This window comes from Gavialis gangeticus, unplaced genomic scaffold (genome assembly GCF_001723915.1).
Source record: "Gavialis gangeticus isolate Ggan-Ray unplaced genomic scaffold, GavGan_comp1, whole genome shotgun sequence".
In the NCBI taxonomy this organism is placed as follows: Eukaryota; Metazoa; Chordata; order Crocodylia; family Gavialidae; genus Gavialis; species Gavialis gangeticus.
In genome coordinates, this window is record NW_017729033.1 from 94,709,068 (window position 1) to 94,732,620 (window position 23,553).

The window sequence follows — 23,553 nt, forward strand, 5'->3', positions numbered from 1 at the left end:
TGGTGAATTCCAGCAGGTGATGATCACTGTTACCCAGGTGGTCGAGCACCTGTAGCCCCCTCACCAGGTTATCACCCATGGCCAGCACCTTACTCTGCCTTCATTCTGGGATACCTAGCTCCCTGTACTCTTCCCCCTCTTGGGTGTGCTCTCCCCCTCCCAAGGCCACATAGGCCCTGGCCTCACCTCCAAGGCCAGTCAGAACCCTAGGTCCTTGGGGCTCTGCGCATCCCTCATGGTGGCCCTTTTGACCCTTCTGGTCCTGGCCCCAGCATTGACCAGTTGAGGGTGCCTCAAGTTAGGCTTCTTGAGCATCTAGCTCACTCTCTCTCAGGGGTCTGCCTTCTCGGCCCTACTATGGGGTTACTCACCCAGTTGTGGGGGCTGGGATTATTAAGACACCTTGACATGCCTTTCACTAGGGTGGTAGCTGGTCTGGCATTTCCTGGGGACTCTCACACCACCAGGAGCCCCACCAGGCCACCCATCCTCAGCAAGGTGCAGTTTTAGGTCATACCCTGGACCAAGAACTTCCTGCTCTTACCTTCCAGATATTCCTGCTGGAGCTCAGTCAGGCAATGTTTCTGCCTGGGCTGGCAGCAGCAAACTTCAGCCTTTATATCCTATGCCCTCCCTGAAACGGCTCCCATCATCAGGCACCTGGTAGCTGCCCGACTCTGCCCTTAAAGCGGCAGGCACCCAAAGGTGCTCTGCCCCTATCTCCTTGAAACTTGGCAGGCCTCATGCCCTCAGAAGAGGCTATCATCCCTGAAATGTTTATCTGAATCAACCAAAATGACAAAGTTAGAAGTATTTCAGTGATTCCCCATTATAGCATATGGCTGAATCTCTGAATCTCTCTGAATCAGTGACAAGTCTTCCAAAGCTGAGTTGGCTGAATCAATTCAGAACTATGATTCTGAATCTCCAGATTGAATCACTGTCCTCCAAATCAGCTGAATCTGAATCCAAAACGAATACTTCCCTATTCACACAGGCCTATGTCATCACATGTTAATGTGTGGACAATCCTGGGGTTAAGAGTTCTCTAAGCCACTTAAAATGAATGTGTAACAAAGCCTTTAATTCAGGATGGGGTCACAGACGATAAGAACTAAGCAAACATTCATACAAAACTGTAACTTGACCTTTTCTTGGGATAAACAAGGCTTTGTTAACAAATGTTAAGGTTCTGCTCTCCCTTTTCATCTAGTTTCCCTATAGAGGAAGGGAGTATAAGACACCCTAGTTACCTTAAACGATCTCACATCTAGGATCTGTCCCTCATCACAGGGAAGCATTTGTCATTCTTCATCTTAATGTTCTCAATTCATGTTTATCAAAGCATAATTAACATCCCAACACATATTGGATATGTGGCATTGTAATGCTTTGTGCTGAAACTAAAAAACCTCTTATGAGAAATTTTCTCCTGAAAATTCCAGTCAGATTTTCAGACTGAAGAGGTTTAAATAAGCTTCAGCTAAATGGCTAAACTAGATAAGCAAGTGAGCTTTTGGAGGGTCCCCTATGACTTGCATAAATATTAATAGAGTAGTGTCTGCATTGTAAAACACAGCAAAAATTCTGAGGTACGTTTTCAAAATGGCTAAGGCCCGCTTTTCCTTATTTACTGGTCTGGGACAAACTACCCCTATATTTGTACCTAAACAGGTTCAAGGCAGAGTAACTATCCCTCAGACATCTGGATTAGTGCCTATAGTCATATTTACATATGTGGAAGTGTTCATATTAGAGTCCTCAATGCACCTTTATTGCTGCAAAAAAGCGAAGTACACCCCTTTGAAAATACAGTTCTTTAAATTTTAGAGGCCTGCCTGAATGCATTTTTGGCTATAATATGCATACTTAAACATTTTTTCCTGAGAAAAAGCAATTCAGATATAGCTCAATTTTGTTTATGTCCTTTTAAGTACTGAAGAAAAATATGCTGAGAGTTGTGAATTTTAACATCAATTCTCTTGACTACGGTAAGCCTATTTTATTCTTCTTCATAGCATGTCAAAGCTTTTGAATTCATCTGTTATTTATGTTCTTTATGAAATATAGATTTTTCTGCAAACAAAATAACACCTGGCATCAGCTGTGTCCAGTGTAATATCCTGCATTTCTGGTCAATTAATCTTTAATGTACCATGGATAATGGTTTCTCTCAGCTTAAGATGCCATCTTTTCATTTAGTCTGTGTCATTTCACTAGCTACAAGGGGGGAAAGAAAGGTGCTTCTTTGGCAAAACACAGACCATTTTTAATGCACCTGCAATATAATCACCAAGGAGAGTTAAAAAGAATGTCTCTATTCTTTACTACATTCTATCAATCACAGTAGTTACAGGAAGTTGAGAATGGAGGAGCATTTGATTTTGTTGCACATCTTGCCTATATTGCAAAAGAAAAGCCACAGTTGTTCCGTTTTTTATAATGCCATGAAAATCTACACACATGGCCATATTACGTTGCCAAGTAACATTTTATGAAAGGCTTTAATTTTTAGCAGTGCAAACATTTATATTTTTTTCTCCTAAAAAGTACAGCATTTCTCCCAATATTCAGCAGTTTTGTGCATTTTAATTAGAATTCTACCTTTTTGCCTCTAGGTTTCTGCCACACCTTAGATATATTAGCCTAGATTCTATTCTGTGAACTAGATATTTAAGCCTATGCAGCCAAAAAGTATTAATTTCTCTTCAAGAAAAGTATCCTTTAATTCTCTTAAAAGAGGGAATCATTTAAGTGCCATTTAGATGACTTAGAGGCAGAAAAAGCCCTTGGACCTTGTATATTTTACATGTGTTATCTGAAAACTAAAAACAGAGCCAGACTGACACTGAAGAGACATGGGTTATGTGTCAATATGATACAGTAAAATAAATACACCGAATACATTTTTAAAAAACCCAGTATATTTCAGTTTCTGTGAGTTGTAGTTCTCTTATCACAGGTTAAGTTTTTAGTTAATTTCTTAATTACATAGCAGTAACCCATGAATGCAATTCCCTCTTACATCACTGTGGGTGTGTCTACACAAGATTTTTTACATGAGATTAGGGCTAATTACTGCACAGTAGGTGTCACCGTCTACATGGGCAGATGCTTATTGAGCAATACTTGGCTCTAATTGAGAGTAATTTGCTACCTGCAAATGCAAGCAGCAAATTTACTCAAGAATATTCTAGCACATGTACAGACACCTGACTGGGAGCAAATGTGCTCCTGGTCAGCTGGGTAGCAGGGGTGGGAGAATCTGGGCAGGGACAATGTCCTCCCTGCTGGCAGCAGGGAGCTCCCACTCCATGATCACGGGGCCAGGGCTGAGAGATTCTTCTCTCCCAGTGCCAGCTCTGTGGTCATGGGGCCAGTGCTAGGAGATTCTTCTCTCCAGCCTGTGCCCAATGGTTGCAGGACCCAGGCTGGGAGAAACTTAAGAATCTCCCAGCACTGGCCCTGCAACTGTGGGGCTGGGAGATGGGGATCTCCTAGCCCAGGCCCCTAACTGAGGAACTGGGGCTGAGAGATAAGAATCTCCCAGCACAGGTGCTCCCACTGCTAGCAGCTCCCAGGGACAGGGAGCAATGTCCCAGCCCCTACCAGGAGATAGCTGTCTCCTGGCCTAGACCTCTCCTTGGCTGCTGCAGGGGCCCAGTGCAGGGCCGCAGGGAGTGGAAGTAGTCTGCTGCTAGGAGCAGCAAATCTGCTCCCCTCTTCTTGCACATGTAGACATGTGCCCAGAATGTTTAGCGTAAATTGCTCCCAGATTTGCATATGTAGATGTGCCCTGTCATTCAAATAAATCAGTAGCATAATGTGGGGTTAGTGAGTGGGGCACATGCCCCAGATACCTCCTAACAGGAGGGGTAACAGAAGGATGGGAAGAGAGTGCCTCATTCTCCTATCCCATGCTCCACCTGTACCAAAGCCTGAAGGAAGCAGCCAGTACAGGCAATACATATCACAGCATGCAAGACATTCTCAGATTCATACATATGTAGAGCAGCAGTGGAGTTGCTGCTGCTGGGAGAAGAATCAACACCATTTTGTCGCCAGAATCAGCATTTATTTTTTTGCCCTCTGGATATGAGCTTCAACAGCAAAAATAGGGGAAAAATTTCTGCTCAACTGCAGTGAACTCCACTGCCACTCTAGATAACTATGATTCTCATAACATCTTACAGTCCTTGATGCATGCTGCTCTAGTACTGTGCACTGCCTTGTCTGGAAGCCAGAAGGTATGTGTGGGGGGGAGGAAAGTAACAGATGACTGCCCTGGATACATTCTCCAGACATTATCCTTCTGTAATAAATACATCCCTCTATCATTCACTGATTCTCCCAGTATTTTTTCTTTGCTTTGACTTAGGAATAGGACCTATTCCTGAGGAAACTTAAGACTATCACAGTCATGCTATGTTCCTAGGCTTCATTTATGTATTTGACTTAAGAAGGAAACTAGAGTGATAAGAAAACTAATCAAGGAACTATTTTGTTGAAAGAAACATTTTAACTTGTGTTACAAAGAAGACATAATATATGGGTGACAAATACCCTAGTATTTAAAACTCCTGATATTACAACAGAAATAGCAAAAAAGCACCTATTTCTGGTGCTTTTATAAATTAAGAGCTCCAAATTCTTTACATTTAGAGGTTTTATATAAATAGATTTTGCGACTACATGACATTGGGTATGTCTATACAGGACGCTTTACTGCACAGTAAACTAATTTGCTGCACAGTAAAGTGTCACCATCTACACATGGATGGCAATTAGGGAGCAGTACACTAATTTACTATGCTGCTGAACAGTCCCGTGAGATGCACGTGATGTCCAGCCATGCAGTAAATTAATGCACTTAAATGTACCTGTAGATGGTGACATAGTGATTAGTTTACTCTGGCTCAAATTGAGTTGCATATTCAGCTGCATTATTAACACATGTAGATGTGCCTGATGGGCATGTCTACACATTGCCCTATGGTAACGTTGCTATGGCATTGTGCTTTAGTACTTACTTTTTGGAAGTACTAAAGCATGGCACAGTTACTGTCTGTACTGTACTGCACATGGTTAGATTTTGCCGTTACACTGACATAGCAATGTGCTAAAATGGGAAGCACATTGCTATGGCAACGTAGATGCTGATCACATGTAGACCCATGTGATCACTACATCGCTGTACCACACCATACAGTGACGTAGCATGTCGCTACATTGCCATTGTGTGTCATTTTGACACTGCACCATTTTTTTTTCTTTTTTGTTCAGTTTTTGTTCGTGCTGGATTTACTTGTCATGGTAAAAATGGAAAAATAACAGAACTTCAGCAAGGAACATAAGACAGAGATGGAAATAATTTTTTTCCAACAAGCAGGAAAATATGAAGAGAAGACGAAACAAGGATTCTTATCCCAGTGGATAATTCACCAAGAATCCAGGAGATCTTGCCAAGAAATCTAACCATCACGTTCTACCTTTTTTCAAGGGCCAGCACCAATGACTAACGTACTAAGGAATGTTAATAGTGGCAGCCTAAGTATCAAGAGAAACAGAAGGAAATAACAGTAGCATAACTAAGTGGGCAGGAGACCTACTGGGGCAGCAGCCCCTGGCTCTACTTATGTGGGAGTAAGCAGTACAGACACAGCTGGTGTCACAGTACCAGCTGGTCACACCACCACCATCAGCACTGTGGCAGCCAGTACTACTCCTTATACTTGCAGCTGTCAGAGCTGCCCTGCTGTGCCTCTGGGAAATAACTGATTCAAATACCAGTACTCCTTTTGTCAATCTAAAATAGAGGGGAGAACTTGTCTTTGTTGAGATCCCTGTATCTTTGAACCAAACTCAAGAAAACAGAAGCTATACCCATAATGCTGTCTTGGAATGCTTACCCCCTACTTTCTTTGAAAATTCTTGAATGACATAGTTTTTACACATCTTCATTCCTTCACAGTCCTGGACACACTCAGAATGAAGGGGGGGGGGTTGTATTGTTCTTAAAGCAGAGAACTATTCCTATATCAGGAACCAGAGGAAGTTGAAAGTGATGACCTCTGAACCTTGATTTGAGAACTATATGTTGTGACCAAGTCATTCAAGAGCAGTGATGGTTTTGATTTTTCCTTTCTAACCTCTTATCTCCCAATAAAGAGCAACTGGGGGAAAAACATTGCCAGCTGAAGTTTTATGAAATGGAAAGGCAATCTCAAGTCATTTGAGAACATGCTTCCTTTTGCAGAAGCTGTCTTTATTCATAATGAATATTCTGGGAGGAGGGGATGGACAAGAAGAAAACTGCCTTAGCGTGTGTGATCTGAAGAAAATATTAGAAACACAAGTGAAACAGAAGAAAAGAGCAATATGTTGACAGGGGGTTTAGAATGCCAATTTGTATCAGTTATTACCTGCATAACTTGAATGATTTCCAAAGGTATCTGAGCAGTTTGAACAGTGTTCCGCAGCATATAGAGTAGTTTACAGAAAAATACTGGAATCATTTTAAAATATAAGGCCTAACAAAGCCTCCCCTAAAGTAATTATACTGCACCAAAGTATTGCACGTATTAAAAATGTACTATTATATGTGCTCATGAAATCTGGTTAATTACTTTCTGGGGCCTAGTAGATTTGCAGTGGTTGCTTCTCAAGTTTACACTGTAAGATGTCCCCAGTCTCCTCTTCACCATGCTGGACTGCTTTGAAATAAAAATGAAAAACTTAAATGCGAGGACTACTGCCAAATCCCATTTTGGACAGTTGTTTTGAGCTAAATTCTGTACTTGGATGCACACATGTGGGACTCCCTCTACAACTGTGGTATCAGCTTGCGTGGAACCAAAGGCAACACAGAGCATAAGGCTGGAAAGGACTTACTAGATCACCCAGTTTGGTCCTGTGCTATTTCAGACAAATGTTATTGTGCATTGACATTCATAAACTGATGTTCACGCTTCACCTTAGAAGTAGAATTTTTTTTTCTGGTTTCTTGCCTACTCTTGTTTGATTGTCCGACATTTGTTAGAAATCTCATTTATTCATAGCCAGTTTATGCCCATTTGCTCTTGTGCTAATATTGTTCCTTAGTTAAAAAGTTTTTTCCACCCCTGGTGCTTAACTCCTGATGTATTTAAGGAAAACAATCTCAACTGTCCTTTGTTTCACTCAGTCAAACAAGCCAAGCTCCCCTTCTCCCTCTCATAAGGCGAGGTCTCCATTCCTCTGATCAGTTTAGAAGCTATTCTTTTAAAGCATTCTAGGTTGATTTCATTTCCTTTGAGCATGGGTAACCAGAACTATACTCAATACTGAAGACTCTATGAAATCCTGATGAACTCACACAATGACACTTATACTTCATTCTCTTCTAATACATATTAGATTCACATTTTCCTTTTCCACAGCAGCTGTACATGGCTGGCTCATAGCTATGCTATGATCAACTACTGTATTCAAAGACCTTCTCCTCACTCACTTGCAACTGATAAGTGCCCATCATTTGGAAATGTGCAATGGCTCAACAGTTTCCAAAGGAAGCTTACCTATAATAATTATGAGCATGGGAAGGAGCTTTTAACTGCCTTCCAAAGAAAGAAAAGGTAATGGCACCAGGCATAAGATAACACTTTCTGGTTTAACTACTTGTTGAAGACAGAGATCTCTTTAAAATGAATATGTAAATAGACCATTTCTTCCACTTAGAATATCAGGCATATGATTCTCTCTCTTGATTTTTATTAGGAGACTAAACAAAATATCAGGGCAATAAATAACTGTGACTTAAAAGAATCACAAGGGAATTTAGCTGGAATTCCTTGGCCTGTCTGAGGTTACATGTATTTCTGTGGGTAGGGGAAGCATAAGCCGAGAACGGCAAATCCCTTCTTATATTTTAACCTACATTTGATCAGTACATCTCTCTATATAGGAATCGCTGAACCTTGTAAAATTTAAGTAAAGCACAACACCCTCTGTATTAGAGGTATTTATTTGGTGATACTTTTCTCAATAAAATGCAGTGATCAGAAGAAAAGATTAGTATTATTAACGACAACTAACATGATTGACCGTGCTTAAAAAAATTATGTAGCCTCTCATTTTCTAGAGCCTTTGTTATTAAGGTGCCTTCCCCTCTTAAGATTCCATTATGATTCCCAATGAGATACAGCATCAAAGCAGATTGAGTTCATTACCTAAAATATCAACATAATCGGACAACATTAAGTAAACATGTAGAAGATATTTGTCTTTTCACTTGGTCTGAATAGACAACATCAAATGAAGGAAAAGATATTTTACAACTGGCAGGGCAAAGTCAAAACACAATTCTGTCTACACTACTGCCAACAAATCTTCATTTGTTTTTGATCTGATTTTAAGATGTTGTAAATGTCTGGATTGCTAGAAAAAAATAGTGATACATTTTACCAGTTCCTGTGTGGATATGGACTGAGAGGGCAGAGCCTCTTTCATAAATGAAATTTTGGAGTAATGGTTTAGCTGATAAGAGACTGGAAGAAGAATGCAATGCAATATTTGTCTAAGTCTATCCCAGTCATGTAGCTGGTCCAATAAAAGATTATCACCCACACCAATCCTTGCTTCTTCCATAGATGAACTCATTTGTAAATCTGCAGCTTCTATAGCCTAGTGGAAAGCATGTGTAGTATGTTGAGACCTCTTCCTGTTTTCCAATGTTATTTGTCCCTCTTTTTGAAGTTGGGATTAACTTATAACGGACTAAAATGGTAATGTACTAAAGTAGTAATTGTAGGATATGCACCAATCAGCAAAGCCTTTCACTTAAGCACTTTACAAGTATTTTGGTAAACTCTAGGATGGAGGGATATTTTCCAGCACCTATAGAAGTAAACAGATTTTCATTGACTTTGGCTGGAGTTGGATTAAGCCTAAGATGGAAAGTGAGTGCTGAAAATTGTTGGTTCATTAAAAGAGCCAAAGCCAGGGCTGAAAAATTATTCCCTGTACTCTTATATATACACCTCATGACCTTCTTGTGGCATAGAAAGAGAAACTAAGGACCTCATGGTAAGCACATGCTGTTTCTGAAATGAGATTCCCCATTAACACAAAATGGGATAACAAACTGTTTCCATTAATTTATTGTATTGTCCTGTGATAATGAAAACTTAATGTTTAGATGGGAAAACAAAAGCACATAGCAAATGAAGATCAGATCTTGAATTGCGTGCGTGATTTCTCTAAATCAAGGCTGTCCAACTTTTAAGCAGCCAGAGGCTGCATCAATGGGGACCACATGTTGCAAGTGCTTCCTCCCTCCCCGGCACCTTGCATGCAAGCAGCTGGGTGCCTCTCTATTTCTGAGGAGCGGACAGATCCCTGCTTCACCCTCAGCTGTCCATCCATGGATTTCCCTACTTCACCATGACACACAGGTGCTCTGGGATGGAAGCTCCCCCAGCACCACAGGCTGCATTTCATTGCCCTGCCCTACTGCCTGGGACAGGGGCATACAGTAGAAGCTGGAAGAAGGACAGGGAGCCCCAAGATCCCACTTGCTGCTGCAGCCAAACCAATGAGGGAAGGAACAGCTAGGTGGAAGCCTCAAGGCCACATGTTGCAAACTTGCAAACTTCATGAAGCCTATGGGGCTGCCAGTTAGACAACCCTGCTTTAAAAACTTTTCACAGAAGATACAGATAGAATAGACTGTATGCAGCTTGTTAGGCAATATATGAAACCTTATTTTAAGAAACCCCTATGGGACTGGGAGAAAGGTTAATCAAAAGAGGGTGTTTACTATTATATGGTTCAGGTCCTGCTGCTGGAAAGTTTGTTCTAAAAAGAGAGTGTTTGTTATAAACAAGGCACATTATAATGAAGTTTTACTGTGTGGCCCCTCTATGTTCAGCTATTGTGGTCATAAGAAACTACTTCTTGTAAAAGGAAGAGAAACATTGAATCCAAGAACAGCTTAATTATGCTGGATTTTATATGTGCAGCTATTTTGCTTATTGGCCTATCAGATTTTAGCTGACAAACATATTCATACAGCTCATTTCACAATTAATAAACGCTCTCCAATTTAAGCAAAATTGTTTTGTAGAAAGGATGAGAGATTTGAAAGGAGATATATTTGGGTTTGAAAAAGCTTCTTTCTGTTTATGACTTGATCTGGAAGCCACAAAGGCAATGGAAAGACTCCCATTGGCTGTAATGGGCTTTGGCTCCAGCTTATACTGAATCCTTGTGTTTTCTTTAAATGGGAAAGGAACAGGAAAACTCGTACAAGTATTTGGAACAATGTTAAAATATAAGTGGAACACAAACACTTCACTGAAAAAGAGTCATGATGCTTTCGAAAAGGAACTGTTTTTTGTTTTTCATAAAAGATATCTCCCAAAGCAGGCACCTCAAGCCAAAAGAGAAGGCTAAATATATGCAGTAGGGAAGTGTTTTTCATTTATTTTTTTCATTTACAAGGGCCTTTACAAGAAAACAAAGCCCACCAAACTTGTCATTCTATTTTTATTAAACAGAGTCCCCCCAGCGTGCCTGAACTTTGCTGCATCCACTGTTTCCTGTTGGCAAAGTCAAGATCAGTATGAATACTGTCAGTATGCATAAAAACAGGATTCACGCTGCAGAAGCAATGTTTAGTCGACAGTTACCTCATTTATAATGATCCAGTGACAGTCAAAAGCAACCAAATTAGTTTCCACGACCTGAAACAGAGAACAAACCAGCTATCAGTCACCTTACTTATGAAAGCCTAAATAAATAAATAAATGGAGGCTTTTTGCAAATGACAAACAAAAACCAAACAGACCAAAGCACATGTTCTGAAAGACTCATTATTCAGCTGAGGCCACAGAACCTTTAGCAAAATGCTGCTGAAGCATTTATATTTTTGTTTGACTTGCTAATTAAACTCAGAAATATATTTCATTGAATGCATCAGAGAGAATAGGTTTCAGTTGACTGAGAAGAAAATGAAGGCATTTTTGCATTAACGCTTTATTTTGAGATGGAGCAAAAAAGATACAGAAAAGCAGAGAATCAACAGATTCAGACAGAACCCCAAGACACTTTAGATGGGTCAGTTTTCTGAAATCTTTAAGACATAATGCTTATTCACCTATCTTGGACATATAACTGAGCAAGAAATGGGGAGGTTCTTAGATTAATAATGTGATGTTTATATGAACAGAGAATAGGAAAGGGTAAAGTTGAACTGGATATATGTCACAGAGGAAGTTGTTTAATTATAATGAATTGATACTACTTTCTTTCCCCTCCTGTCAGTGGTTCCTGGTTTTTCCTCCCAATTCTACCCCTTGGTTCTTTGTTTCCTGTTTTTGACATGATCCCAGCAACTATGTAACAAATCCAATATGCCATCTATCACTCAGACATGATCTTGCCTATCTCAATTCTGGTGTGCTATTTTTTTCCACATTATGGATAACAGTTCTTTGCGTCAGAAGCAAAGAGGAAAATGAAGATGAGAGACTGGAGGGCTTCCGATGTTGCAAGATCAGGAGAAAGAGAGCTTCTGGTCCTGCTTTCCATAGAAAGGCTAGAAGTACGGAGATGTCTTTCGTGGGAGAAGGCTGAAAAGAATGACAGACATGGCTGAACACTTTCCCAGTAATTCTACTGGATTTAGTGGAAGTCACATTGACACTGGTATAGTCCCTCAAAATCAAAACAATCCAAGAGAAAAAAAAACCTAGTAAACCATGGATATTTGACTGCCTCAACATTAAATAAATGAATAAAAATTAAATAAATTAATAAATGAATAAAATAGCACAAAACCACAAATCTAGAACTGGGGAAATTAATCAGAGGAAAGAAGCCAAGGATAAGAATGCTGCTTTGTGAACACATAAAACAATAGTATGACATTTAAGTGAATGAAAGTCATAAGTGGCCTATTATTATTTGGACCAGTGCACAGTAATGTTATTTGGCTTTTAATGATAATTACCACAAATACTGGCAGCAAAGGATAATTGTAATTTATATTGCCAATGGAGAATGGCAATTTATTTGTCCAAAGGAGAAAGATGTAACTGGTTACTAAAACTAAAAACAGTGTAAAAGACCTAGTGTCAATTGTTTTCATTAATAATTCAGAGGTATTGAAATTGGGGACATTGCGGTTTAAGAGGCTCTGTATGCAAATAGACCTTATAGTAAGCATTTCCCACTACTGAAATGAAAATCTGGGAAAAAGAATAGCTATAATTCTTATGAATCTCTGAGTAAAAATGTAAACATTTGTAGTAGATTCCTGAGTCCTGATCCAGTGCTGAAGTGAGATTTATGTTCTCCATGTTAAGATAGCATATAGCATATTTTGTCATGTTACTTAGACATTTTGTTGCATTCTACACATTAACTTTTTTATGGCATAAAGGGACATAATAAAATTGAACAATGAAGAAATATGAAGCAACACAATCTAAACTGCCTGGAAACTAAAACTCGTGTCATTTTTGGGCAGGTACCTTGTATCAAATCAGATGGAAGACCACCAATTCTAAGAAAAAAGTGAAGCTAGAAATGGGGAGAATAGTAATGTTTCCAGTGCCTGAAAACAAACATCATCCCTCCATATAACATTTCTGGTGTTGTCATGCTGTAGGAAGTTACATTTAAACTAAATTAAGGGGAGCAGGGATACAAAATATGTTTTTTCTAAAATTTCCATTTCATCAAATTTAAACTTTGTACCAATGAGTCATGTTGATATACATGAAATTCTCCTAGTTTCCAACTGAACCCAATCTCACCTGCTTGTTTTCTTGCCAGTTTCCCTGCCCAGTTTCTCAGCAGCCCACCTAGCAAGGGGCTAGGAAAACCCAACTGTTTGTGGTCTTAAGAGCTTCTCTCAGGCATTTTGCCAGGCAGCCTGCCTAGGATCCATCGCTCTCTGGAGAATTTGCCCTCAGTGTCCAGTTCCGTTTCATGGATAATTTCTGTTACTATGCATTCCAAATCAGAATGAAACTGTAATCCTAAATCTCCAAATCCTCTACAAAATCAATATATCGTATTTACTTGAATACAAATTGAGGTTTTTTAACCACTCAGGATGGGGTGAAAAGCCCCTCACCTTATATTTGCATACAAGGAAACGTCATGAAAAACCCTGTCTGGCATTAAACTTCTGCCAAAAGCAGCATGTTCTCAGCAATAGAAACCAACTATAAAGCTGATTAAATGCAGCCATCACTGTGCATGGCTATAAAATGCATGGCCCATATTGGGTAAATATGCTGATAGGAATCTACCAAAGGGTAGATTAGTGCAGCCCATTTGAATATGATACATGGTAGTGCCAATTAAGCATATTCTCCCTCAGCGCTGATGCTTTCAATTCATTGTAAGCAACTACATTAAATACATTTTATTTCCTCTTCACTCCCCCAGATGAACTGTGCCTTTCTTTGCCATTTTCAATAAGACCTGCTTCTTCACCAGGGTCCCAAAGAGTTCATCCAGCATCCCTCTGTCTCCCTCCTTCTCAGCCTGTTGCATATGATTAGTGTGCCCCACCCCCCTCCATGAGGTGAACCCAGACCAGGTTGCCCTGTACCTCATCTGCATATAAATTTTTGGAGCATCCCCGGACTTATGGTTCCAGTCATGAGTGGGGGGCTAATTAGCACAAGGATCCTTTGTGGGAGGAGAAATATCTGGAGTATCATACATATACTGAGGAGTGCTCAGCTGGGGGGTCGCCATGGCTTGAAATCCTGTTAACGCTAGTGGGGCCCAGCTCAGTGGACCATAGGGTGAATAATGAGCCTTTTTGTGTTGGACTAATATCATGCATAGTTTGTACTACACACAAGCAGCTGCCGGAGTGTGCTGCTTAAAAGGTGCTTATGGAATACCTGTGTTAAAACTTGTGGCATTTTCAAAAGATGTAGCATGCACCAATTCTGAATGAACTAAGTCTATGGGTAGGCTATGCAAGTTACTACAGGTATGTTTAATTTCAAGGTCATTTTGTTCAAATTTGTTCCTCATTTCTACATAAAACACTGGAACAGGCTACCCAGAGGGGCTGTGGACCCCCTGTTCTTGGTGGTTTTTAAGACCTGGCTAGACAAAGCCTTGCTGGGATGATCTAGTTCGGGATGGTCTTGCTTTGAGCAGGGGGATTAGATGACCCTCCTGAGATCCCTTCCAACCCTAATTTTATGTGATTCCACGTGCTCTGGGAGAGTAGGATCTGCAGTAAGAAGAGCGGAAGGAGCTGCAGGGAGGCAGAGGGCATGGTGGCTACTTGACCCCCACCAGATTTAAATTTTCTCAGATGTAACGAGGGGGGAGAATTTAAGGCAAATCTCCAACCATTAGATCCTATACCTGGAAAATTGTAACAAATTGATTAGTGATCCATATAGACAATCTAATTATTGCAGAGGTCATCTATATTTAAGTAAATATGGTACCATTCTTGCCTAGATTTAAGTAAAACATCAAAAAAACAGGAAGACTGAAGCTATGTCTAAAGCAACAAACATTCATATTTTGATCCAACTTATCTTCAATGTCAAATTTTGTTCTGCATTATTTTATGTATTATATACAACCATGGGCATACCTAGGATTTTGAAAAGGGGGTGCAGGTGCTGTTGTGCATCACCACAAATGCAATACAACAGATTTTTCTCTAGTTAAAACTTATCTAGAAGCATTATAACATTCTAGGGGTCTCAGGCTTTATTATTCAGTTTAAGATTGAAGTAAAAACAAATATAGCTTTATTGGCATGTACTTTAATGTGCTATAGCATATGTTATGTATTAAAAACCAGAACATACTAGGCAAGAAATAATCAAAAGATGTTTCATTAGTCTTGTAGTCACATTTTATATTAAATCCTCATCTCTTTCACATTCATAAAGCAACATTCATCCTTTTTTAACATCTTGACAGTGCATTCAATACTTCACTGAAAGTTATTTCCACAAGCAAATTAATGTTCACCTGAGTTAACAATTTCACACCTGGATTAATGTTTTAGCTAGAGTTCAAAATAGTGTGCAAGGCTGTGAAATAGGAGCTATCTTACCAGGACCTGCTAAGAGACAGCAGAATTGAAGAAGAAAATCTAATTTGATTAATGGAATATCAAGACTATTAAAAAAAAGAGAGAAGTCTTTAACACCCATAAAAAGAAGAGTTTAGAAGTAATCAGATAGACTACAATGAGACATAAAAATCAATTGACACCCTGCCTGCTTCTGCTACTGCCAGGCAGTTGGTTTTAAACTTTGGGTGGAGAAAGAAGCAAAAAGGGGGGAGGGATACAATTGCACCTGTTCATTCCCCTCCTGCTCCTTGGATTGGCCCCTGTATACAGCCAGATTTTGAATCCTCAGTTAACACATGTTCAGTAGGGTCAAGACTTTTGATTTTTTTTTTTTTTTTTTAATTATATACCTATACAAATAAAACATTTATTTAGGGACTTTGGTCCCTACAAGTTACCACAAATATCTATGCTTCATAGTTAGTCGTGTTCAATGAGTAATTCTGAATGTAACAGGGTGGGCAAAATGGCAGATCCGGCCAGCAGTTGGACTCTGTGTCCCAAAAGCCCCTGCCTGCATGGCTGGGGCCAATCTCCATAGAAGGAGCATGGCAGGGGAGAGCAGGGGGCTGCTCCAGAGCTTCTGGGATCTTGTAGTGGGGGCAGCTTGGTCAGGGCCAGGGCCAGGGCCAGGGCAGAGCCGTGATCTGCAGTTTGCATGCTCCAGGCAGGGGCACACAGGCAGTGGATTGCAGCTCTGCCTTGGCTCCTTGCAGCGGTGACAGCATGGTCCCGAGTCAGGTCAGAGCTGTGATCCACTCCCATGTGCCTCTGCCCAGAGCATGCAGGCTGTAGATCGTGGCTCTGCCTTGGGCCCAATCAAGCTGCCCCTGCCACAAGATCCCAGTGGCTCTGGAGCAGTCCCCTGCCCTGCTCTCCTGTACACCCTGCCAGCGTGGCTGGGGCTGGTCTCCATGGCAACTGCAGCCTTGCGCTATCATAGTACAGCTGCATCTGGGGTCTCCATGGAGACCAGCCCCAGCTATGCAGACAGGGACTGCTGGGAAATTGAATCCATTGCTGGCTGGACTATCCACTGCTGGCTGCCCCTGATTTAAACAATACATCTGCAACTCACTTTAGTTACATTCTGGGGAAAACTATGACATGGACACATGAACAAATTACTGGTTACGTCCACATGAGATGCGTACGGTGCAGTAGTTCATTACCAGTGAGCAGTAGTATTGCGTGGCATGAACAGTGATGCAATGCAACTGCGCGGTTCTAACGAGCTACTGTGCAGTAAGCATCACCTGGAAGCAAGAACACTACTGTGCAGTAATGCTGGTTACTGTGCAGTCATTTAGTACTTGGGTATGCAAGTACTAAATGACTGCTCTGTACAGTTAGCATCTTGTGTAGACATGGCCACTGAGAAGTAAATGAAGGCTGGCATGTGCAGTGCATCAGCTCTTCCTTGGTAACTGCTCACATTCATGTGCTTATTCCCTATCTGTGATCTCAGTGCTGAATTCTATAACAATTTAATCTCTAAAATAACAGAATCTTTTCCAGATAATCACATGCATGATTGATAAAATGAAGAGTGTCAGAGTCTTGTTACATATAAAGCTCTTGAATTGGAAGCTCAAGTTTTGGGCTTCTAAAATATGTCTAATGCTCATGGCCAACAAATTAATTACATGGCTTGGCACAAGCAGATAAACTGCATTCTTAGGTCCTCAAGCTAATGCACTCAAAATTTCATGGCAGCAGTGGGTAGCAGCACATTCTTGGTGAATTGTCCTTGGCATAGGAATTTATTTGCCTCCAAGATCTGTCAAAATTCAGATTTCAGCATCCTCACCCCTCTCAGGTGTTTTCCCACAGGTGAAGGTGAATGTGAGATGGAGTTGGGAACACAATGGAAAGGTTACCGCATTCCTCCCCTACTATTACCTCTGCTATTTATATCTTTATGACACATTTTGATTATTATGTTAAAACATTTTCGTAGTACGCTGACAGAATTAAAGAGGGGTGGGGGAGAATTAATTAAATATTTTATTTGCCTCAATTCCTATTTTGAAGCTTAAAAGAATATGGTGTTCAGTGCTTCATTTTCTCCAAGCCTGTAATGTTGTGATATGCACAGTCTAACATAGAGATCCTTTTGATCAGCAGTTATGAAGCACAAGCTGCATTATTATATTAAAACAGTAAAAAGGAAAAAAAAAGTCCAAAGCCAGCACTACCACAGCTTAGATCCAATTATCTGTCAGTAGCATTGTCATTACTTGGACAAGACATGCCTTTACAGTCATGACATAATGTTTCACAATGTCCTTGTGTCTCTACTGAGTTTGCAGTTTTACTCATTTAAAGAGTCCACTATATTTTCACTGCAGAAGAAGGAGAGCAAATGAAGTTAGTTTAATGAGCAAAACAGAACATTTTTAGTTCCACTTACATTAAACCTCAGTACCCAAGACTAAAAGCCAACATAATACCACCACAGAGACCAAGAAATGATGCAGATTTGGAATGGGTTTTATTGCTTATAATGTGTTCAGAAAGTTAAAACATCTATTCAGTTTCTGAGGGTGGTCCACTAAGATAAGAATATAATTTCCATTTGGCTTAAATTAATATCTCTAGGCATATCCAGGAAGATGGCATTCTGTGCAACAGGGTAATGGAACGTACAAAACAACATGTGCGATGGGATAGAGGGCAGTAATTAAAGAGGGATCTGGTAAATTAAAAGCTATAAAACATTTTGGTAAGGGGCATGAAAAAGTTGGGGAGTTTAATAACCCAAATCTCTGAGTACTGTGCAGGTTTGGATTTCATCTGCCCACACTGCCAGCTTTGTGACAGAAAGTAGTGCTCTGCACACTTAAAAGGAAAAGGACAGATCAGAAATTTCCATAGGAGGCAGAAAGCAGGTGATTGCATTGTTTATGCAGTTCACATCTTAGGCTAAAATTGAGCTAAACTATAGTATGCATTCAAAATAAGAGTTGGATAACATATGAAAAAGGAAATCCTTCACCAGTACTAAGCAGAACAAAATTAACCCTTTGCAGAACTCAGATGGACCTATATGAAGAAAATCCAAATAGACTTCTCATTCTAATAAAGACAAATAATATTACAAGTACCTAATGAAAACTGAGACTTGAAGGACTGGCTTGGAACTCCAAAATAATGAAAACTCAATACATTAATTACTCTGTATCAACAGAGAAAAATTCCATGAGATTTCAGTTATTCTTACTGCACTGAAATATGAAATTTTTGTAAATTGTATCTGCTTGCTGGTCATTTGCAAACAAAACAACATTAAACAAAGAATCTTGCACTAGTGAACTTGCAATTCTTCCCTGCCTTTGTGTACCTGGCATTCCACTGCAAAGTATTATGCAAAGATACAGACATCTGGATCCAGACATGCAGGTATGTGTGGTTTGTGGTGCTGCAAAGAGTTGTACATTAATCAGTGTGCAGCACTGTTAATTTGCAGTGCCGGGGCAAAATTTGCTATTGGGATTTCCCAGTAGCAAAACCACCCCACAAAAACAAAAACACACCCTCTACGTGCTGCTCCCCAGCTGGCCAGTGTACAGGGTGCTTCAGCACATGGGACGGCTAACCCCTGCTGAGGTACCCTGTACCCTAGCCAGGCCCCCACTTGCAGCACGTGGAGCAGTGGGACAATGTGTCCCACTGCAAAACACATAGGCAGGGGTCTGCACTGCAGTACAACATAGCAGCACAAAGTTGTGCCGCTAATATTTATGCTGCTGCGCAGGCAAGCCTTTGCTTGTGTGGACCCAGCCAATATGACAAATATGGCTACAGACTTCAAAAATGACATTTCTTTTTCCCTTTCAGTATTGTTCCTTTATATCTAGTTAGTTAAGCTATGGTGCCAATTTCTACAGCCATATCACAAAACTCTTCAGTACCTAACAACAAAGCATCATGTTAGGAGGCCAGTTTTGTACTGAACTTTAAAGAGACAGATCCCCAGATGAGGTAAATCAGCATAGCTCCACAGAAATCAATGATCAAAAGCCAGGAGGATGCATGCCAAGGAAAGGAATCATTGTTATATACTGCTGAAACAATGACATGAGCCATTCAAACTGAAAGCCAGTATTTGTGAAAGGACAAAGAAAAGAAGGAGAAACAGAAAGAGCTCAGTTCTACCATCCTTACTTCTACTGAATGGTAGTTAAATGAGAAGTCCTGCTGAAGTCCTGGGGCACAGTTGCATATGTGCTACTCTGTGTAAGGTAGGTGGCTTCTAAATTACACAGTCCTATTCATAAGAAGTCAGAAAAATTCCACTGTGTAGATAAAATACAATATTCTTATCTTTGCAGCTTTGGAAATGGGGATCCTACTGCTGTTTAAAATCCCAGGTGGTAACACCAAATTAACAGTTACCCCTGACTCCTTATTGAAATTAACCAAATTTTAAATAATGTTGTGATCAAACATGGATGCCATCAAAACAACATGCAACAACATGGCTAAAGGAGATGAGATTTTTCTTTTTCTAAATGGGTTGACTACACACCAAAGGAGATTTTGCAGAGATCAGAAAAATACTGTCAAGACAAGTGATGAGCAAGAAGAAGCCATCTGTCATCAGCAGTTACTCCAGAACTTACGAATCTTTGGAAAAGCCTGATAATTTATTACTACTTCTTCCATCATTCATTCATTCTCAGACCTTCAGACAGGCTAAATGTAAGGCAACCTGAAGCAAATAAGCCATCCCCAGTGCCAGCATACAAGTTTATCTTACTTGCACTAAAAAACAGGTATGCAAAATCACTTCACTATATATAATCAGAGTTAGCTATTTAGTGGAATAATATAGGTAAAAGTACTCTACCATCTCACTCACAGATACAGACCTAGGTTTGAACCCTTTTTCTGATGGAGGAACCTGTAGGAACAAATCCAAGATTATTTGATCCCCAGTCTTGGCCCCAGAGCTAATCTCAAGATTTAACCAGTATGTAGTCCAAAACATATGTGTTGGTGAACCGATTTAGACTTGATGCCAGTTGGTTTCTGGAGTCATAGAATCCTAGACAACTAGGGTTGGAAGAGACCTCAGTAGGTCACCTAGTCCAACTGCTTGGTCAAAGTAGGACCATCCCTAGCTAGATAATTCTAGCCAAGGCTTTGTCAAGCCAAACCTCAAAAACCTCTAAGGATGGAGATTCCACCACCTCTCTCAGTAACCTGTAGCAATGCTTCATCCCTCACCGCTGAGAAAGTTTTTCCTAATATCCAGCCTAAACCCCCCTTTCTGCAACTTGAGACCATTGCTCCTTGTTCTGTCATCTGTCACCGCTGAGAACAGTTTAGTTCCATCCTCTTTGGAACCACCCGTCAATTCGTTAAAGGCTGCTATTAAATTCCTCCTCAGTCTTCTCTTCTCCAAACTAAATAAACCCAGTTCCATCATCCTCTCCTCATTAGTCTTGTGCCCAGCCCCTGAATCATTTTCGTTGCTCTCCACTGGACTATCTCCAATTCATCCACATCCTTTCTATAGTGAGGGGCTGAAAACTAGACTCAGTACCTGAGATGTGGCCTCACCAGTGCAGAATAGAGCGAAATAATTACTTTCCTCAATCTGCTGGCAACGCTCCTACCAACACAGCCCAGTATGCTGTTAGCTTTCTTGGCAACAATGGCACACTGCTGACTCGTATCTATCTTATTGTCCACTGTAACCCCCAGGTCCTTTTCTGCAGAGCTGCTGCTTAGCCAGTCAGACCCCAGGCTGTAACAGTACATGGGTTCCTTTCTTGCTAAGTGCAGGACTTTGCACATGTCCTTGTTGAACCTCATTAGATTTCTTTCAGCCCAGTCCACCTTTCTTTCAGCCCAATTTGTCTAGGTCAGTCTGAATCCTAGCTCTTTCAGTGCATCTACTACACCCTCCAGCTTAGTGTCATCCACAAACTTGCTTAGAGTGCAATTAAGCCCATCTTCTAGATTGTTAATGAAGATATTGAACAAAATTGGCCCCAGGACTGACCCATGGGGCACTCCAATTGATACTGGTTGCCAGCTAGACATTGCTACCTGTTGAGACCAACAATCCAGCCAGCTTTCTATCCACCTTTGATCCAATCCATACTTCCTCAGCTTGCTTGCAAGAATGCTGTGAGAGACTACCAAAAGCCTTTCTGAAGTCAAGGTTTATTACATCCACAGCTTTCCCCACATCCAAAGAGCCAGTCATCTCATCATTGAATGCAATCAGGTTGGTTGGGCATGACTTGCCCTTGGTGAATCCATGCTGGCTGCTCCTAATCAACTTCCCGTCCTCCAAGGGCTTAGAAATGGATTCTTTGAGGACCTGCTCCATGATTTTTCTGAGGACTGAGATGAAGCTAACTGGCCTGTAGTTCCCTGGATCCTCCTTCTTCCCTTTTTTAAATATAGGCACTATGGGCATCTATACACGTGCTCTGAGGTGTGGGGGGCACTTGAGTTAAAGTGGCTTTAAGAGTTGCTCTAATTAAAGCGCCCAGAGTGTCATGTGTATTCAGGGTCCTGTATTTCAAAATGGTGGCGGAGGGGTTTTAACTAAAGGTTGTTTGATAAGCTTTAGTTAAAGCACCTCCACCATCATTTTGAAACACAAGGACACTGAAAAGATGTGAGGCAGAGGGTGCTGGAGCACACTAACTATTAAGCTCCAGCAGACTCACAGCAGACTTGATTGAGCAGACTCATTAGCATGCATCAGAGCAAACATCCATCACGTGTGCTGGTGCCCTGTATTTGCCCTTTTCCAATGGTCTGGGACCTCCTCTGATTGCCATGCATTTTCAAAGATAAAGGCCAGAGGCACTGCAGTCATATTAACCAATTCCCTCCGTACCCTTAGATGCACTGCAACTGGCCCCACAGACTTGTATATGTCTAGTTTTTCAAAAAAGTCCCAAACCTATTCTTTCACCAGTGAGAGCTGCTCACCTTCTCCCCAAACCGTGCTGCCCAGTGCAGTAGTCTGGGAGATGACCTTGCCTGTGAAGACTGAGGGAAAAAAGGCATTGAGTACTTCAGCCTTTTCCTCATTATCTGTCACCAGGTTGCCTCACCCTGCTCTGCCCCACCCCCACCATTCAGTAAGGGAGCCAAACTTTCCCTGATGTTTTTCTTGTTGCTAATATACTCATAGAAACCCTTCTTGTTACCTTTCAAGTCCCTTGCTAACTGCAACTCCAGTTACTTTTTGGCCTTCTGATTTCATCCTTGCATAACCAAGCAATATTTTTATACTCCTCCCAAGTTGTTTGTCCAAGCTTCCGCTTCTTATAAGCTTCCTTTTTGTGTTTAAGCTCACTCAAGAGTTCGCTGCTAAGCCAAGCTGGTCACTTGCCACTTTTGCTATTTTTCCTACACATTGGAATGACTTGTTCCTGCACCCTCAGTAAGGTTTTTCTAAAATACAACCAGCTCTCCTGGACTCCTTCCCTCTTCAAACTGGCCTTCCAGGAGATCCTGCCCATCAGTTCCCTGAGGGACTCGAAGTATATGTTTCTAAAATCCAGGGTCCACACTCTGCTGCTCTACTTTCTTCAGGATCCTGAACTTGGTCATCTCAGGGTCACTGCTGCCCAACTTGCCATCCACTTCTACACCCCCCACAAATTCTTCCCTGTTTGTGAGCAGTAGGTCAAGAAAAACACGGCCCTTAGTTGGTCTCTCCAATATGTGCACCAGAAAGTTGTCGCCAATACTCTCCAAAAACATCCTGGATTGCCTGTGCAAAGCTGTATTGCCCCTCCCAGCAGATGTCAGGGTGATTGAAGTTCCCCATGAGAACCAAGACCTTTGATCAGGAAACCTTCACTTGTTTGAAGAAAGCCTCACCTACCTCATCCTCCTGGTTTGATAGTCTATAGCACACACCCACCACAATATCACCCTTGTTGCTCTCCCCCTAACCTTAACCCAGAGACTCAACTGGCCTATCTCCAGTTTCATACTTGAGCTCCAAGCAGTCAAACATCTCTTTTACATAAAAGCACAACTCCTACTCCTCTTCTCCCCTGCCTATCCTTCCTGAACAGTTTGTACCCATGCGTGACAGTGCTCCAGTCATGCAAATTATTCCACCAAATCTCAGTTATTCCAATCATGTCAGAGCTCCTTTACTGTGCGAGGACTTCCAATTCTTCCTGCTTGTTTCCTAGGCTCCATACATCCATGAGATGTCTAGTTTAGTTGATTACTCTACTTTCTCAGGAAGAATGAGGACTTCCCTGCTGCCTCCTCCAGGTTCCCTGCTTCCCCACTTACCTCGGGGCTTTGTTCGCCATCCCTTGGTGAACCTAGTTTAAAGCCCTCCTCACCAGCTTTTCAAGCCTGTCTGCAAAGATGCTCTTCCCTCTCTTCATCATGTGGATCCCATCTCTTCCTAGCAAGCCTTATTCTTGGAACAGGAACAATAT

The 23,553-nt window shown here is 41.1% G+C and overlaps 1 protein-coding gene across 1 annotated transcript in view; it reads right to left on the bottom strand.

The window, feature by feature from the left end:
* Nucleotides 1-23,553, bottom strand: part of GRID2 (glutamate ionotropic receptor delta type subunit 2) — a 1,321,020-nt gene that overhangs the window by 584,409 nt on the left and 713,058 nt on the right. The window contains exon 4 of the mRNA XM_019526356.1: nucleotides 10,668-10,721. Within this exon, the coding sequence (XP_019381901.1) occupies nucleotides 10,668-10,721 (54 nt within the window). The remainder of the gene's footprint in view (nucleotides 1-10,667; nucleotides 10,722-23,553) is intronic.